This window comes from Leptodactylus fuscus, chromosome 7, assembly GCF_031893055.1.
Source record: "Leptodactylus fuscus isolate aLepFus1 chromosome 7, aLepFus1.hap2, whole genome shotgun sequence".
NCBI classification, from domain to species: Eukaryota; Metazoa; Chordata; class Amphibia; order Anura; family Leptodactylidae; genus Leptodactylus; species Leptodactylus fuscus.
This window is the reverse complement of record NC_134271.1, coordinates 84,859,653-84,879,123: the sequence shown is the minus strand read 5'-3', so window position 1 is coordinate 84,879,123 and position 19,471 is coordinate 84,859,653. Positions and strand designations below refer to the sequence as shown.

General features: G+C 42.5%; 1 protein-coding gene across 1 annotated transcript in view; it reads left to right on the top strand.

Moving 5' to 3' along the window:
- Nucleotides 1-19,471, top strand: part of TRIP11 (thyroid hormone receptor interactor 11) — a 41,984-nt gene that overhangs the window by 9,142 nt on the left and 13,371 nt on the right. Inside the window, exons 8-16 of the mRNA XM_075282391.1 lie at nucleotides 653-693; nucleotides 776-874; nucleotides 3,601-3,780; nucleotides 4,157-7,141; nucleotides 12,621-12,761; nucleotides 14,363-14,556; nucleotides 14,644-14,807; nucleotides 15,399-15,502; nucleotides 17,044-17,143. Of these exons, the coding sequence (XP_075138492.1) occupies nucleotides 653-693; nucleotides 776-874; nucleotides 3,601-3,780; nucleotides 4,157-7,141; nucleotides 12,621-12,761; nucleotides 14,363-14,556; nucleotides 14,644-14,807; nucleotides 15,399-15,502; nucleotides 17,044-17,143 (4,008 nt within the window). The remainder of the gene's footprint in view (nucleotides 1-652; nucleotides 694-775; nucleotides 875-3,600; nucleotides 3,781-4,156; nucleotides 7,142-12,620; nucleotides 12,762-14,362; nucleotides 14,557-14,643; nucleotides 14,808-15,398; nucleotides 15,503-17,043; nucleotides 17,144-19,471) is intronic.

Here is a 19,471-nt window from a genome sequence, read left to right as displayed (position 1 = left end):
CATGACTAGAGATGAGCGAGTACTATTCGAAACAGTAGTTTCGAATGGCATGCTCCCATAGGAATGAATCGGAGCGGGCGGTGCACAGGGGGTTAAGCGGCATGATGCCGGCCCCAGCTGCGTGTCGGCTGCGTCCATTCATTCCTATGGGAGTGTGCTATTTGAAACTATCGTTTCGAATAGTACTCGCTCATCTCTACTCGTGACGCTTTTTTATTTCTCTGTCCTCTAGTAGAAAAATCAGCTAAAGTTAAATTCTGCCACTTACTCCCATTGAAGTGAATGGGACAGTTGGGAGGCATATTTGGAGTCAGATTCCACCTCAAATTTCCACTTCCAGAAAACTCTGTGTGAACATACCCTTATAGCACAGTTATGACCAATGACTCTAGCTTAGCTGCACTGTCCATTGAAAAATAAGGTAGTAAAGTAATCCTTTCTCCTGTCACATCTGCATGCTTTACATTACAGCTCTGTCTGTTTTTATTGTATGCAGTGCAAATATAGCAGAAAGTCAGCAGATGAAAAGCTGATTTCCATACAGTAAATTAGCCGTTCTCTGTCTGAGCTGTGCCTATGCTGAGATTTCAATCTTACTACTTTTTATTATTATTATTATTATTATTATTATTATTATTATTTTATAATTTAGATGCTGAAAAAGAAATGAACAGAATATCTCAGTCTGAACAGGTAACCTTAAATGCCCTGTTACCCCACATTGAATGGTACATATTGTTAGCTACACTGTTGTGAATTGAATTACATTTTGCAGGTGGATAGTGATTTGGTGCCAGAGAATAAAGATATGACTGAACTGGAGAACAAAAGACTCTTCTTCGAGAAGGAGGTAAAACGCCTGGAGAAAGAAAAGGTGAGTATACTGTAGACAACTCTGTGGCATTAAAGGTGTTGTGCATGATCAGAAAAACATAGCTGCATAGTAAGTACCGATAAAAGGGATTTTATCATTAGAATCCCATTTTAAGCTAAACCCACATCGGAATAGCCTTAACAAAGGCTATTTTTCCCCTACCTTTAGATGTTTTCTTCGCGCCACCATTCCTTATATATATCCCAGTTTTTGGCCATATGCTAATTAGTTTTCTCGCAGGACTGGGGGGTGCTCCCAGGACACAAACAGCACTGGGGCGTCCCCTGTGCTACGAGAAAACTATCCTCTGTGCTGCAGTTCCTTAGATATCGCGATTTTCGTCCATATGCTAATTAGTTTTCTCATTAAATAGTTTTCTCTGGGGGTGTCCCCAGTGCTGCGAAAAAACTATCCAGCGCCGCATTCTTGTCTGCTTCCTCCGCCTCTTCTTTCCTGTTTGGCCACACGAAAATGGCCGACTGCGCCCACTGTTCATGTCCGTCGGCCAATTTCCTGTGGCCTCTCCCGTTCGGGCACAGGAAAATGGCTATGGACATGCGTAGTCGGCGCTTTTTAAAGTGGACATGATGGGACAAAGAAGAAGAGGCGGAGAAGGCGGCACTGGATAGTTTTCTCGCAGCACAGGCGACGCCCCCAGTGCTGTCTGTGTCCTTGGAGCGCCCCCCAGTCCTGCGAGAAAACTAATTAGCATATGGCCATAAACCGGGATATATATAAGGCAGGGGCGTAACTACCATACAGGCAGCGGAGGCGGCTGCCACGGAGCCCGGGCCATTAGGGGGCCCGGTGACAGCCGCTACCGATGCCTTTTTTTTTTTTTTTTTTTTTTTAAATTGTCCGTTACGGGCCCTATTTACTTGCTGATCTTGGACATAATACTGTGTGCAGGGGCCACTATGGGGACATAATACTGTGTGCAGGGGCCACTATGGGGACATAATACTGTGTGCAGGGGCCACTATGGGGACATAATACTGTGTGCAGGGGCCACTATGGGGACATAATACTGTGTGCAGGGGCCACTATTGGGTATAATACTGTGTGCAGGGGCCACTATGGGACATAATGCTGTGTGCAGGGGCCACTAAGGGACATAATACTGTGTGCAGGGGCCACTAATGGATATAATACTGTGTGCAGGGCTTACTAAGGGACATAATAGAATGCGGAGGAGGGGGTCAGTTGAGGTCTTAGGTGTTGGTTGGGGGGGCCCATGTCAAAAGTTCGCCACGGGGCCCCGCCATTCCTAGTTACACCACTGATATAAGGAATGGTGGCGCAAAGAAAACATCTAAAGGTAGGAGAAGAATAACCTTTGTTAAGGCTATTCTGACATGTGTTTAGCTTAAAACGTGGTTCTAATGATAAAATCCCTTTAAATAAAGGCATATGTCCATCATCAAGTTCAACCAAGGAAAGGTAAACTGCGTGACTGAAGGAAATAAGGATTCTATACATTTACTTAAATGTCAATACTATTTTGCTATAGTAAAAAAAAAAAAAAAAAAGCATCTAAGCCTTTATTTATTTATATTTATAAACTGTCAGCTGTTGCGGCTGTGACCAGCTTCTGGGATAGGCTATTCCACAGATGTACAGTCCTTACAGTGAAGAAACCTTGTCGGCTCTGTCCCCTTTGTCTCCTGAAGGAATTTTACATGCCACAGCTTTTACCCGTATTTCTTTTATGAGCTATTTATATATTTATAAAGGATTATTTCTCCTGCTCTCTTTTAGAAGTAAATCAGGTGGAGTTGCAACACACAACTACAGAACTTGTGGACATGTGACACTGTTGTTAGAAGAAAGCAGCCATGTTTCTCTAATCTTTGACAAAACTTTAAGACTGAGGCCTCACATTGCAAAAACTTAGCTTATTTTGTTGTGTTTTTTTAATCCAAAGTCAAAAATGGCCGTAAGAAGAATGGGAACTCTTTAAAAAGTTCTTATACTTCAACCCTTCTGCTCAATCCACTCCTAACCTTGGCTCAAAAAACAGCAACAAAATCTGCAACAAAAAAATCTGTGTTTCCGCCAAGAGGGGGCCTGAGACTAAAGGTGTTTTCCCACAAACTTCTTAAATTTTTAGACTTTCTGCAAATAGAAGTAATAAGTATTTGCAGAAACCCAGCCATGATTTCTTTACTGTAGTTGGATTTTTTTTCTCATAAGTGTAGTGATAGCTTGTCCACAATAAGGAAATCATGGCTGACTAGAGATGAGCAAGTACTATTCGAAATGACCGTTTTGAATAGCACGAACCCATAGGAATGAATATATGCAGCCGGCACGTAGGGGGTTAAGCAGCCGGCCGGCGGCAAAGTGTGTGTGCCGCCCGCTTCCATTCATTCCTATGGGTGCGTGGTATTCGAAACGGCAATTTCGAATAGTACTCGCTCATCTCTATGACTGACGTTTTGACAAGTCCCAGATCATAGAAAGTTTCTGCATTTACAATCGGATCCTTTGGCATACGATCAAGACAAAAGCTGGCCACTACTAAAATTGTTATAGAAAATCTTTAAAACGTTTCAAAATTTGTAATTAGGTTTGTAAAAATGTTTAACTTTTGTCTACAAATTTAAATATGGTTATGTTCATGGGAACAATCCTTATAACCCTTAGCATAGTTTTCCAATTTCTTTTTATTGATGACTTATACAATGGATAGGTCTTGAATAAGAGATCCATTCTCTTCCTTACAGGAGGAGCTGAGAACAGAGTTGGATTTTGTATTGTCTTCATCTGCCAAAGAATCTGAACTCGAGCCATTAAGAAAAGATCTGGAAGAAAAAGAGAGGGAACTGCAGGAAAGTATCACCGAAAAGGAAACTCTTACAGCAGAACTTGAAGAGCTGGATAAACAGAATCAGGAAGCCACGCAGGTAGCCCAGGTTCTGTGAAAGCACAGATTGATTTTCTTATTTTTCTTGTGCTAACATTGCAAGGACAGATTTTTGGGACCTAAAACATACTTTAATAAGTCTATGATTTACAAATACCTGAATTGTTGAAAAATGGTCCCTGGGGCAGCACGGGATAGTATCAGCATCCAGAACATGCAGGGGTACAGCTGTGTCTGTCCATACAGCTGCCCCCTACCCAAGTTAGTGACCAAGATTCTTGGGTACTACTTCTGAAGCAGAAAGAAAACTACTAAAAGACAAACAAAAATTTATATAAAATTCCTTTTTTTATCTGTATTTTGATGTGTTCTGTGTTTTCAAGTAATTTTTAACTTCTTGCATTCTTCTCCTCCAGCACTTAATTCTCATGAAAGAACAGTTATCGAAACAAAAATTGGAGGCAGAATCCCAAATTTCTCAATTGACGGAGGATCTGGAAATTGAAAAGGAGAAAACATTAAAGATTCTTTCAGAACACAGCAGCTTACTACAGGAACTAGAGTCCCAGAAAGAAAATTGCTGTAAACTGCAGTTGAGCAAACAGCAACTAGAGGCTGAGGTGAGCGAGTTGTTGGAGAAGTTGAAGCTATTGGAAGACACCAGTTCCAGCATCATCATGGAGAATAAGGAACTTGAAAAAAATCTAACCCAAGTCAAACAAGAATTTTCTGTTGCCAAAGAGAATTTAGAAGCAAGGTGCGAAAATCGGAATGATAATGAGAAAGAATCGCAGATTATAATACTCCAGAACCAGCTATCGGAGGTGAAACAGCTAAAAGATGACTTGGAGAAAGAAATCTGTGACCTCAGGATGGAAAATGAAATGCTGCTCTCAACCCAGGAACAGGCCAAACAGCAGCTGCAGGATGCTAATGTTCAGAGCAGCAAAAATTCTTTGGAGAAACAGACGATGATTGAGGCTTTAAGAATGGAGAAAGGGAGACTGGAGATGGAATTAAATCAGATGGAAAACAGACTACTTGAACAGGCTCAGAAGTACGAACGCACCATAAATGAACTTTCCAATGCCCAAAAATTGGACACTTCTGCCCTGCAACGTGAGCATGAGCGTCTCATTAAGCTCAATCAGGAAAAGGACTTCCAAATAGCAGAAAGCAAAAGGTCCTTGGAGCAAATGGAAAGTGATTGTGAAGAAACAAAGGAGATGCTGACAAGTACGTTAGAAGGACAGAAGCAGCTCACTGAATTAATCCGAGAGAAGGAAGCTTTTATACAAGAACTTAAAGAAAAGAACCTGGAGATACAGCAGGAGCTGGACCTGCACATGATAACCTCAAAAGAGTGTGACACCTTAAAGCAAACAATTGAGGAAAAGGAAAAAATTTTGGCTTCTATGAAGGAAGACAACAGCCACCTGAAGGAGGAGATAGAAAGATTGAAGGACCAGCAGAGCCGATCACAACCAGCGGTAGAACCCAAGACGCTAGATATCATCACAGAACTTGAGGCCGAGATAACACAGCTGAATAAAGTACGCAATAATTATGAAGAAGAGCTGAAACTTCAGAAGAAAGCAGTGGAGAAACAAAATCAGAGCACTCTTCAGTTCCAGAAATCTTTGCAGGAAAAGATCAAGGAAATGGATGAAATTAAATTGCAGCATAAGGAAATGGTAGATACTTACGAGAATCTTCTCTCAGAAAAAGACAGTGAGATCTCCAGCCTACAGCAGACAAATGAACTGATCAGCTCCCAGTTACAAAACGAGCAACTTATTCAAACAGACTCATCGGTCATATTCCAGGATACAAAGACCCAGAACATTAATAACAGCGATAATGGTAATGAGAAGCATGACTTGTCCAAAGTTGAGGTTGACCGGCTGGTGAAAGGCATCAAAGAGAAGGAGATGGAGATTAAAATGCTAAATGAGAAGAACATCACATTGACCAAGCAAATTGACCAGCTGTCCAAAGATGAAGTTGGAAAGCTCACTCAGATTATCCAGCAGAAAGATCTGGAGATTCAAAATCTTCATGCCCGTGTGTCTTCAGTCAACTACATGCAAGATGTAGTGTACCTCCAGCAGCAGATACAAGCTTATGCTATGGAGAGGGAGCAGGTTCTGGCTGTCCTGAGTGAGAAGACTAGAGAGAACAGCCAACTAAGAACTGAATACCACAAAATGATGGATGTTGTGGCAGCCAAAGAGTCCGCCCTCTTGAAGCTCCAAGAAGAGAACCAGAGACTCTCTCGCAGCCAGGAAGGTAGCACCCAAGACATGTTCAGAGAGACTATCCAAAATCTGTCTCGGATCATTCGAGAAAAAGACATAGAGATAGATGCCTTAAGCCAGAAATGTCAGACCTTGCTGACTGTCCTTCAGGCATCCAATTCAGAGAATGGCAATGAAATGGGAAGTGTCAATAGCAATCAGTTTGAGGAGCTGCTGCAGGAAAGGGATAAGCTGAAGCAGCAAGTGAAGAAGATGGAAGAATGGAAGCAACAAGTGATGACCACTGTCCAGAACATGCAACATGAATCTGCTCACCTACAGGAGGAGCTGCACAAGCTCCAAGGTCAGATAAGTTTAGATAGTGATTCCAACTCTCGGCTGCAGGTAGACTACAACAACCTTATCCAGAGCTATGAACACAATGAGAAGAAGCTGAAGAGTCTTGGCACAGAGTTGAGCAATGTGCAAAACAGTATTGGGGAACTAAACAACACAAAAGAACGAATTCTTGGTCATCTTGACACAGCCAAGCTTCAAACAAGTAAGAGTACAGTGTTGCCCGAAATTGATCGTCCATTGGCCTCAACTTCGGATGTAAAAGAAAGTGACTTTCCCAAGGTTCTCCAGGAATATGAACAGCTAAAACTCCAAATACAACAGAAAGACTCAAACATCAGAACACTTCAAGAAAACAATCAGCGCTTGTCGGACTCCATTGCTCGGACATCTGAAGAAGGCCGCAGGAGCCAGGAAGAGGCCATCCTTGAGGCAAAGCAGACTAAGGAGAAGAGTCAACTCTTACAAAAGTCACTTAAAGAAAAAGATATCTTAATAAAGACAATAGGAGACAAGTTAAACTCTGCCACTGAAAACCTGCGGAACAAGGAGAATGAGAACGAGGTCCTTAAACAGGCTGTCACAAACCTTAAAGAAAGGGCTCTGATCCTGGAGATGGACATCAACAAGTTAAAGGAAGAGAATGAGAGGGTGATGGCCAAAGAGAAGGAGAAAGAAAGTGAATTCCGAGCTCTGCATGAGACTAACATGCAGTTTTCAATGCTACTGCGAGAGAAGGAATTTGAGTCCAACTCCATGAGGGAAAAAGCTTTAGCCCTGGAGAACCTTCTAAAAGAAAAGGAGCAGGTTGGTTTGTTAGTTGCGTTACTTTGCAAAAAAATGTATTATACCATTTTGAGTTGTTCTTTGTTCATGTCAAAAGTTAACTTCAGAATTCTTCTGGTTTCTTGTTGCGGAGAAAACAATGTGGGGTAGGAGCTTAGATATCTTGTCATTCGAGCTCAGATGTTAAGTTTGACAACACTGAAGTTATAGAGAAATCTGTAAGCATCTTAGGGATGTGACTAGCAAACAATTATGGTATAACATGCTTGCTGTCTATGGTCTGTAAGGTCTAGGCTATAAGGGGGCATTCACACTACCGTCAGTGTCTGACAGGTAGTGTCCGCTGCTAGTGTCCGTTCAAAATCTTGCACAGACATTAGCAGCGGACACTAGCTGTGTCCGTGACCTTTTTCATTCATTTAAATGTAGATCGGGTGCGTTGTTTTACGCTCCGTGCCTGTCCTTAAGTGTCCGTTCCGAAAAATGTTCGACTTTTCAAGCGGACAGCAAAACCCGACGTAGGTTTTTTCTGTCCGCTTGAAAAGTCGGACATCTTTAGGAACAGACATTTAAGGACAGGTACGGAGTGTAAAAGAACGCACCCGATGTCCATTTAAATTAATGAAAATTGTCACGGACACAGCTAGTGTTCACTCCTAATGTCCGTGCAAGATTTTGAATGGACATTAGCAGCGGACACTACCTGTCGGACACTGACGGTAGTGTGAATGCTCCCTAACATGTAATCGCACATCTTTCACCCTAAACCCTGTCTACCAGTTTTACGACCTGTGTTTTAACTAGTGCAGGAAGCAACTCTGATAAATGCACAGCTGTTGCAGAAAAAAAACGTAAGTATAACATAAAATCCAATCTGTTAAGCTTTTTCAAGAACTTTCAAAGTCCTTAAACTTTAAAAATTGTGCACCTGTTTACTCCTTTTATTCTCCACTACTCTACTGAGGGATTTAAACCCACAGCACCGTCGACTAGGTGTTACCTCTGTTATGTTAGAAATCTCCCATTTACCTAGACAAGATTCCTCAGAAGTCTGTATGTGAATTAGCTGAGGCCTGATCTATGAGGGGATGAATCACACCAAGGCTGGAGGGGGCAAGAACTTCATATGCTGGTATGTTGGGCTCTTTAGTACCTGAGACAATGGTTACAGAGCCGTTTCAAAGAGGAGAATCAGGTTTTAAACCCCACCAGGCTCACAATTTCTTGTGCTGCAGAACAGGAGCGATCTGTTTAGGACACTGATGAGAATAGGAATTGCGGATACAACTCCCATTCCTAACTGTATGTTTGATTGATTGCATCTCTACCTCTGCAGCATACAGAAGCACAATTCCAATGCATTAATAAAGTAGAGATTCATTGCTTTAAAGGGATTCTATCATTAGGATACCCTTTTTTAACTAAATGCACGTAGGAATAGCCTTATACCTTTATTATTCTGATCGGTGCTGCCATTCCTGAGAAATTTCTTCTTTCTTCCATATGTAAATGAGTTGAGACAGCACCGGGGGCGTTCCACAGCGCTGAAACAGCACAGGGGGTGTCCCCTGTACTGTCTGAAAACTCTCCAGCGACGCCTCTGTCTTCTTCTCCAGACCACGTCTTCATTCAAAAGCACCAACTGCGCATGTCCATCGGCCATTTTCCTGCATTCCCAGATTGCCGCTCAGTTAGCGTCCTCCAGGCGTCCTGTTTGCTCTGGTTCCAGCTCCAGGAGCCGTCCTGCAAAAGGAAAAGACTAGGAAATTCTCATACAGATCATTGTCCTTCTTCACTTCCTCTGGGCATTCTCCAGATAGAGCCACAGCTCTACTCCAACAGACAGAACCTTGTCTCCCCCTGTGTCATCTGATTCTCCTGTGGACACCTCTGAGTCCATCCTGGAGCTTCAGTTAGGCACATTTATATCCACTGCTGCGCAGGAGCTCATCCATGTTATCAGAGAGACGCTCCATATCTCAGAGGACCCGGATCCTAATTCTTAAGATGACATCTCCTTCCGCCATAGATGCTGCCCTCCCCTGGTCTTCTCCTACCACGGGGCATTTCATCATATCTTTAAAAAAAAAAAAAAAAAGTGTCTTCACCAGGACCATCCCCCCCCCCTTTCCACTAAGAAGTCAGACGTCCTGTTTCCTTTTCCAGACCAGTGTGTTTCTACGTTGTCAGAACCTCCTGCAGTGGACTCCACGATAGCTCGGCTATCACTGTCTACCATTCTGCCTTTGGCGGGTTCCACATCCCTCGGTGAACCCTCGGACAAGAGGGTGGACACCCTCTGCAAGGTGCCTTTTTGACTGCTGGCTCCTCCCTGTGGCCTTCCTTTGCTGCATCTTCGGTCAGCAAGTCCTGCATTTTTGAGCCAAACAGCTTCAGATGGGCCTCTCCACTGGAGCCTCCCTCCAGGACAAAAAGCTGTTTGTTTCACAAATCCTGAATGCTTTTAAGTACCTGTGTGAACAGCTTGCTGTTCTGCCAAGGCAGCTACCAGCATGGTGGCATCTGCCATTCCATTTAAATCTGATCTTGGAATGTTGATGGTGGTCGTGGCTGTTCTCTTCTCTCGGGACAAACAGGGCAGATTTTTGGCAAGGACTTAGAGAAGCTGATCTTGGAAGCTACTGGGAGAAAAAGTTCCCTCCTTCCTTAGCAGCGTCATAAATGTCAGCTGTCCTCCTCTTGCCCCTCTCAGCATTTTTGCTCCTTTCGGGGCTCCACTTGTCACTCTGGAGGGCAGTCTTTCCGAGATTCCCATTACAAGGAGTCCTCCTTCAAGGCCAGGTTCTTCAGGCCATCCTCATCCAAGCCCTCTCTCTGCATGAATGTCTTCCTCACCCACTTAGGGTTCCTCAGGTGGAGGGACATCTGCTCTCTTTTCGGGAGATTTGTCGTGCCAGCATTGACGACACCAGGATCTGAGGATCTCTATCAAGTTCTCCTCCCTTCTTCATTCAAGATTTTTTCCATCTGCTTTACCTTCTTCCCCTGGTCAAGCAGACGCCTTTCTACAGGCTGTTCTGTGAATGATTGTGTCGTCCTTCGAAGTTATACCTTATGCTCATTTCCACTCCATGTCCTTTGCAATTGGCGATTCTGGCCCCCTGTGAAAAATCTCCATCCAGCCTCATCCGTCTGATCCTTTTGCTTCCACGGGAGCTGTTTTGGTGGCTTTCCTCCCCAGGGATCTCCCACGGAAAGTCCTTTCTCCCCCTCACCAGTCTTTCCGATTGGGGAGCGGTCTTCGGTGCCATGACTGTTCAGAGCCTTTGGTCCAAGTCAGAGTCCTCCCTCCAGATGAACCTGTTGGAACTGAGAGCCATCTTCCTTGCCCTGTCTTATTGGACTATCCTTCAAGGGCATCTGGTCAGAGTTCAGACTGACAACACTACTGTGGTCGCCTACTTGAACCATCTAGGCACCAGAATGGCCATGCAAGAAGTCTTCTGTGGAGAGTCTCGTTTCAGCCCTGTTTGCGGTTCACATTCCAGGCATGGACAATTGTGTGGCAGACTACCTAAGCAAAGAAAAGTTCAACCCAGGTAAGTGGTCGCTTCACCAGCAGATCTTTCTCCAGTTGTGCCCCTGGTAGGGCACACCAGACATTGACCTCTTAGCCTCCCTCCTGTACCACAATCTTCCTCACTATATGGCCAGGTCCGAGGACCTTCTGTCCATCGCTGCTGACACTCTTGTAATTTCCTTTTTGGAATTCCGCCGCCTTTACCTGTTTCCTACTCTTCTCCCTTGGGTTCTCAAGAATAAGAGGGTACCAGCCATCCGGGTGGCTCCAGATTGGCCCGGCAGGGCCTGGTATGCGGATCTCCTGTTCCAGCTGGCGGATGCTGCTTCTGCAAGTTGACCTTCTATCCCAAGGTCCGCTGTTGCATTCCACCTAACATTAGTTGTGTTTGATGATGTGGCTTTTGATGTTAAGGTCCTGAGGTGTCGTGGTTTTTCGGAGCATGTTATCAAGACCATGCTCAAGACTCAGTCTGCCAAGATCTATCATTGCACGTAGAAGACCTACCTGTCGTGGTACAAGAGTAATGACTTTCAGCCTCTCCCCTTTTTCCTTTCTGGCCCTTCTCCAATCTATTTTGGATCAGGGACTTAGTCTTTCTTCTCTTATAGAGCAGGTGTCTGCCCTTCCATTCTTTTTCAGAAGACTCTATCTTTCTGGCCTCAGGTGAAGATTTTCAGGCTCACCCCACCCCTCTTCGAGCCTTTGCGTGAGATCTCGCTTCACATTCTTTCCTTGAAGGTTGCCTTCCTGGTGGCTGATACATCCATCTGCAGGGCCTCCTAACTGGCTAACATGTCCCAGAAGCCTCCTTTTCTTGTTCTCCACAAGGACAAGGTGATTCTCTGTCCGCCACTGTCTTTCCTGCCTTAGGTGCTTGCTTCTTTCCACATTAATGAGGACCTCATCTTATCATCTTTCCGACCAGTCCGCAAGCACCCGCATGAGTTCTCTCTTCACTGCCTGGATGTTGTCCAGGCAAACGAGCTTTATTTGTCTCTTGCTGACCCCTTCCATCATTCGGACGCCTTGTTTGTTCTCTCATAACTGTCTGGCTGCTTCCAAGGCTTCTATCTCCAGATGGATTCGGTCTGCTATCAGGGATGTCTTTGGACTCTTGCTCGCATGGCCATGTGATTACCATCCTACGGGACTATGTTAGAACATCCCATGGAGCGGTGTCCTCCAATGATTTAAGCAAGAAAAATTGATTTTTGTACTTAATGTAAAATCTTCTATCTCATTGTATTCACTGGGGGCAGAGATCACACCCTTTTTTCTTGGTCCTGGCCCGGACTGCTTTTGGTCATGGGGTGTCTACTTCAGAACACATTAGTGGTGGCTGGTTCCGTATTCTGTATTCTTTATTTTATTTGTGTTCTCTCCTACTCCTGCGGTACAAACGGGCTAGCATAGTATCTATGGAGAGTGTATAGCTCAGGCGGAACCGACATCTTTTGTTATTCATAATGTCAGCCTGCTATTGGCCAGGTCTATACGCATGTGCCCCCCAAATGCATAGAACGAGAAAAGGATTTTATGGCAAACAAAAAACATACAAAAATCCATTTAACAAAGGAAACGGTAAAGTGGTGAACATTTTAACAGGATTCATTTAAGTCTAGCATGATCCATAATATTTTACTATAACCAAGCTGGTAGTAATTTATGTGGCATGTTGAGTTACTATGGACAGTACTAGAGTGGTGTATCAAAGGGCCATATAGTCCAGGGGCGGCCAGGAGGTGGAGAGGGAGTAGGGCAGAAGTGCAAAGGTAAAATACATTTTGTTTCCTAACAAGGAGGTGCTGCAGGGGAAATTCTTATTCCTTTTGTTCTAATTACATTGTGTCACTTAAGCCAGAAGACTATAAATCTGCAGACATGAACAAGGTCACTGAGAAGCAGGACCACTCAGTTATTCTGCATTATTGTTTGTTTACATTGTTTATTTTACAGGGGAAGGCCGGTGAATTGAACCATTTGTTGAATGAGGTGAAGTCAATGCAGGAGAAAGCTATTTTATTTCAGCATGAGAGAGACCAGGTGATGCTAGCTCTGAAACAGAAGCAAATGGAAAGTGTCGCCCTGCAAAATGAGGTTAGTAACCAGGCTGAGCAGGTGAGGTTAGTAACCAGGCTGAGCAGGTGTGCCGTCTGCACAGGGCTACAGTCACATTACGAGCAGGTTTTCAGGCTGCTGCAATTGCTGCTCTATCCCTCTATATGACATAGACCTGTAGTAATAGAATTGCTGCTGTAATCCCCATAAATAAGAGTTGGCACCAGCACAGTAATGATTAAACATCACCTTCTCTTTTGTTATCCTGGTGTCATGTATAGGTCACAGATGATGACTTATGGCTTGCAGTATAGTGTTAAAGGCATTTTCCAGCCTAATGATATTCATGATAAGACTAACTAATAGGTCATCAATATCTTTAGGCATGAAAAACCTTTATTAGAAATTGCACCTTAGATGCAAAATGTCTTAGAAGTTAGTATTCTAATACAGTATTATTCATTCCTTTTGGGTCAATGTGAAATAAATGTCTGAGACTTTCAGATCGGTGAGTCAGAACAGTCTTTATATCCAGTGGTCCAAACCTGCACAGAGCTAATATTTCTGTAAGCTGATCTCTAGCTGTCCTTTATAAATAAGGCTGTACGTTGGAGACTGACACAGAAACCATATTCAGTTTGAAAACTGCGGCCCCATTATAGTCGTGTGACCTCTGTTTTATCTGTCTGGCTCTCCATTGTTCAGGTCCCCCGGCAGACCCAAGCAATGGAGAGCATAACAGTAGTGTGAACCTAGCGCTAATAGTAAAAATTATACATGTTGTCTTTCTCCAGACATACATTTTTAAACTTGTATTTTTTATACAATCTTCTATTAGGAAACTTTTAAACTAAACATCCACCTATGTATACCAAACAAATTTTAAAAATCTACAATTCATCTCACAAAAACATTGCCCTAGACAGCTTTTTAGATGGAAATGTAAAAAAAAATAAAGGTTTGGCAGATAGAATGCTGTAAGGTAAAATGAAAAGTTTGAGTCAGCTGATTCAAACCGGTTCCTGGCACCCAAATCGCTCTGCCTTCTTCCTTTACCTGTTCAGTGTGTATTACCTGTAGTATGGAGGCTGAGTACATAGTAACCCCAGCCTTCATATTACAAGTAATACACACTGAACAGGTAGAAGAAGGAGAGGGCACAGCAACATAAGTTTCTAGGCTTTCCAACTCAGGGTCACATGATGGAAATCTGCACTTGACACCCAGGGTTCAGACTAAATAGAACCCAGTCAGAAAGTAAGTGCATGCAAAGTCTCTGGATAACCACTTTTAAGACTAAAACTGGTTTGGTCTTATAGAGTTATGCTTTATTTACAAAAAAAAATTAAGAGATTGTACAAATGAATATATTGATCACTAATGTCATTCCAGTTTAGTATATTTGTCTTGGGCTCTATACAAACGATCGTGATGTGTAGTTTCAAGCCTTGAGGGATCTGTGAAAATGGGCAAAGGCACTGATTTTAAAGCAGCAATGTGACACCTGTTAAAAAAAAAAAAAAAAAAAAATGTAATTGCCCGTTAGACATGTTTAACATTCATGGGAATAGAGCATTGGATGCGTTTAGATCCCCAGGTTCTTTGGATTCATTTATGTCATTCTTTTTCTCTTATTTTAGGTGCAGCATTTAAAGGAAAAGGAGCAGCGTCTGAATCAGGAGCTGGAGAGGCTGCGCAATCACCTGTTGGAGATGGAGGACTCATACACTCGCGAAGCACTGGCGGCAGAAGACCGAGAAACTGAGTTAAAAAAGAAGGTGACAGTCCTGGAGGAGAGACTACTGTCCTCATCCACTGCTGTGGAAACAGCCAGGTGATTGTCACACCCGGTGGTTCTGTTTTATGTGTTGTATATTTTTGACAGTCAATAATTACATATATATGTACATTATTTTTACAGCCATCAGGCGACGATGCAGGTGGAATCTCTGCAGGAGCAGCTGAACCTTGTCTCTAGGCAAAGAGATGAAGCTTTGCTTCAGTTTAACATGTCTCAAGAGCAAGTTAAACAGTACGCACTGTCACTGAGCAACCTGCAGATGGTGCTAGAGCAGTTCCAGCAAGGTGAGACTTTCTGTACAAATCTGACATGCTCTATGTAAATAATACACCACATAGAAACAAGAGGTTCACTGGTGGCTGCTTTCTTATCACACCCCTAGAAAATCCAGCAGCAAAATACTGGTAGCTGCTCAATAGTAGCAAATGTGCAAATAATAGTTATACAAAAAGGTTATGTACAAGAATTGTTTGCTCATTCGTTCTTATGTAAAAATAGTTTAATTATTGTATAATGAAATTCTGTGTTAATATCTTGTGTATTGTTTGTTTTAGTTGCTCACTATTTTCATGATTTCTGTTTGCTGTCCGTTAATGTGAGCTGGGAATAGCAAGAGAAGATGCTGTGTTTAGCTGATAGGATTGCAGAGACTAGTCCTGCCGTTTGTGCAGCTGAGACAGGTTTTCAGATCAACAGAAAGTTCCAATCTTGAATATTATGTGAAGTTAGAAAGTTGACGGAAGATTTCATTATTCAAGCCTTATATACTGAAACCCCAGCATACTGAAGCTACAGTGTATGACTCTATAGCACCTACAATTCCTAGGAATAAATGGGGTTTATATGGTAACTGCCGTTTTGATTTCATCTTTCAGAGGAGAAAGCCATGTATACAGCGGAGCTAGAGAGATACAAGAAGCAGAATGTAGACTTCAGACAGAAAGTGGAGAAACTGGAAGATAAGGTTGTGTCACTACAGGTAAGAAGCAGCGGCGTAACTAAAGTCTTGTGGGCCCCGCTGCAATCTTTTGTCTGGGCCCCCTACTTCATCCCTACAGCGAATTCTTGATAGTGATTGTTTCGGGTCCTAAGGAGTTTAATCCACCTTAGTGTGGTCAAGGTAATCTGTGGGTCTCCTTGGTTTATGGGCCAGATGGAAGCTGCATTCCCAATACTGATGCCAGTGCTTATGGGCCCCCTAAGGCTCCAGGGCCTGGTGCGACTGCAACCCCTCCCCCCCCCCCCCCAAGTTCCGCCCCTGGTTAGAAGACAGTTACGTCTTTATGAAAGGTATGGAAAGGTCAGAGCAGCAGTCACTTTACTATCACCTATAGAGCCAAAGAACTTAATCACATATTATGCTGTTCCTACCCTTAGACATACAATCCAAAATGTTTCTTATAGGTTTTTATGGACAGTTCTACTTTTTCTTCTGTATAATTCTCTCCTGCACAATTGTACTTAGTATACTGAATATAGTCTTGTTTTTTTTTGGTAAATTTCCAATAAACTTACAGTTAAATCAAAATGTTTCTTAATGTACCAAAAGCGCCATCCAGAGCCTCATCCATCATTAACTGCTTGTTCAACATCTGCACAAAGCTTACTCAGGTGTTTTGTATTCTATGAAGTGTCCAGGCTGTGTACTGTTATCCAGTCTCTGTATAGGTATCTTATAAGAAAGGCTAACGGCTTCTTTATATTAACACCGCTTAGCTAAGCTTTTATATAGCGCTCTGTTGTCAAGAATGCTGGCTGTTTCTTTTATCAGCCAGCAGAATAGTGAGTACAGCTCTGGAGTATAATATAGGATGTAACAAACAATCAATACAGGATGCGTTAAGTAATGTACACAGTGAGGTGGATTTATTTTGTCTTATATGCCAAGTTTCTGGCAAGCAAGGCATGAAAAAGTTTGTTTGTGCAAATAAGGTTTTTGCATTTTTGTTCCAAACTTGCCACTTTTTACTGGTATAAATTAACAGCAATATATTACACCAGCTACAAGCTAGAGTAGATTTTAGTGCAGGCACACAGCCTGGCAGAGGGATGCACCTGATTTTTGAGGAGCGTGCTGCCTTATAAAAAACAGCGCACCCCTCCAATGATGAAGGGAATATGAGAGGTGGTGTGAAAATTCTTTTCTAAATGCCACCTGACACCACAAGCAGAATAGTGAGTGCTGCTCTTAAGTGTAATACTGGGTGTACTCAGAATCTGTATAGGATAAGTGATGTAATGTATGTACACAGTGACTTCACTAGTGAAATAGTGAGAGCTGCTCTATAGTATAATATACACTATATATAATGTATTAAATCTTGTTTCATATGAAATCAATCAAGTGATGTCACCCAGGTCAAATCCAGATAATTTGGCTATTGACTATGCTCCACATTCACACTATTAATCTCTGCTTCTTTAATACGAGGCATGACCATTTATTGTAAAGGTTTTGGTCATTACCTTAGATTATAGCTGCAAGCATTGAATAACTAAAATGCTCATCGTCTGCTCTAGGAAAGATTGGATGAAGCGAACAGTGCCCTGGAGGCGGCTTCACGACTTACAGAGCAGCTGGACCTTAAAGAGGAGCAGATAGAGGAGCTCAAGCGGCAAGGTGAGTGTCTTATGTCTCTATATGTTTATCTGATCAATGGAAAGCAGGGTGTGCCGGAAGAAGTTAACCGTGGTGCTGTAGTCAGGGTTTGCAGCTTATTTAAGTAGTGTTTGTTCCTGTGGGCTATGACTGATTTCAGGGACACTATAATATTTCTGACTATGTATACAGTAACTTCCATAGGGTGTGATGGTAATAATAGAATTATACTATTAGTTATCAGGTGTGTTTGACTGCAGGTTCCCATATGACCAGTGTTTCCCAGATTTTTTTTTTTTTTTTTTTTTTTTTGAGGGTGGTGGGGAAAGGGTCTTCAGGCTTCTACATTTCTTGTTCATGAATTCCTTCCTTTTCTTTTTACTTTGTTTGACCATAATAACCTTTCCCAGAGAGCTCTATCTTCATATAATATCTCCAGAGTCTGAGATATCAGAGAAGAGACAATTTGTGCTATGGATGTGATTAGTTCACAGACAGATTGTCTAGGTACAATACAAACCTTCAGCTGTAAAAAGTGGTAGATCAATAAAGGGTTTCTGGATAGGGTTATTGGTAGGAAATCTTGTGAGGAAACATAGAGGTATGTTTATTACACCTCCTTTGGAAATTTTCTGGCAAAAAGTTGCAAATTTTGACACGAGCTCCACTTATGTAAAAACTTTTTAGGTGTTTTACACTGTGTTTTCAAAAAAGTGGGATGGGCAAGACTTCAGCAGCCAAGAATACTTATAATTTACAGCAGAAAATTACCCTAAATCCCTTTACAAGCCCCCCATATTGTAAGGGCATTTTTCATATGGCCCCCTAGAAAATAATGGCCCCCACAGAGTGACTTTGTGGTATCACCTACTGGATTACCACACGTAGCAGATGATAACCACTTTCCTAAAAAGGGAGTGCCCGAGTGAACAGAACCCTCTCTTCTATTGTACTGATGGAGCATTGTGCCCAATTATTGTTAACACTAAGTGTGTGCCAAGCATGCAAAGAGGATAAATGTCTGATCAAGGGTCCTACTGCTAGGAAACTCTGATCTCATGACTGTTGAAGGTCTCAATTTTTTTGTGTAAAATGGAGCAGTAATGCATTTGCTTGACCACTTTTGGACAGTAGAAGTAGCAGGATACATTGTACCCCACTCCCATAGCAGAGAGTGGAGTGGGGCTCCTGCATGCGTACCACCACTATGTTCACTTGTGCACTTTCTCATGACCACGGAGGAAGGTGGGGGAAGGTTAGTGGGGTTACCAGTAGTTGCAGACACTTATTCCCTGGATAAGATAGAAGTTGTATTTGTGTTGGAAAAAAAATGTTTAAAGGGTTTTTCTGTCCCTAAATTGATTTTTCATACTGTAGTTCCCCAAAATAATTATTGTGCAGTATATGGGGCTGCTATGCCACTAATATAACTTGAATTGGAGTGGTGCTGTACACACTACCCATCCACAAGCAGTTTCCAGCACCCGGAGGCTGCTGCAACAGCTGATATGTGCTGATTCAGGGCACTCCACGGACATACATAATGATGACCTACCCTGTGAATAGGTCATATGTATGAAAAGTTGATTTGGGGCCAAGAAAAACCCTTTTAGGCTGAGGCGCCATGTTGTGGAAACAGCTTTTTTGTTGCAGATTTTGCTGCGTTTTTAAAGAGCCAAAGCCAAGAAAGGCTACAAAAGGAATGGGAAATATGTAGGAAGTTGTTCCTTCTGCTCAATCCTTTCTTAACTCCTGGCTATGGCTAAAAAAAAATGCAGCAAAATCTGCAACAAAATAAAAAAAAAAAAATCTGCATTTCCACAACATGGGCCCTTAGCCTTAAAGTGTTTTTACCACAAACCTATCTCGTAGACTTTTATATATTACTTTAATATATTCACAGATAGTACAAGTTGTACATCATCTTGTATTACTGGTATGGGCCATGCTAGTGTAACCTGGGTATCTTCTCCAAAAATAAGACAGGGTCTTATATTATTCTTTGCTCCTAAAGAAGGTTTAGGGCTTATTTTCAGTGGATGCTTTCAGGGGATCTACTCACCGTACCCCTTTACACCCAAAACAATTAGAGCTGGCAAGCGCCAGTGTATGGGTCTCACAAACACAACTGTATGCGGTGGTATCAAATGCTGGGGCATTGTATAACTGCTGACGGAGGCTCCAGAGTCTTATTTTGATAACTTTTATAAGTGATTGTTATATTGGGCATCCTCATTCAGGACTTCTTTCAATAGGGAGTTCTTTGCTTGAAAAGATTGAGAAACACTGGTCTAGTATATTATTACAGTGAAACCTCTTTGAGCCTCCCATTCAAATTTGCACAGAAAA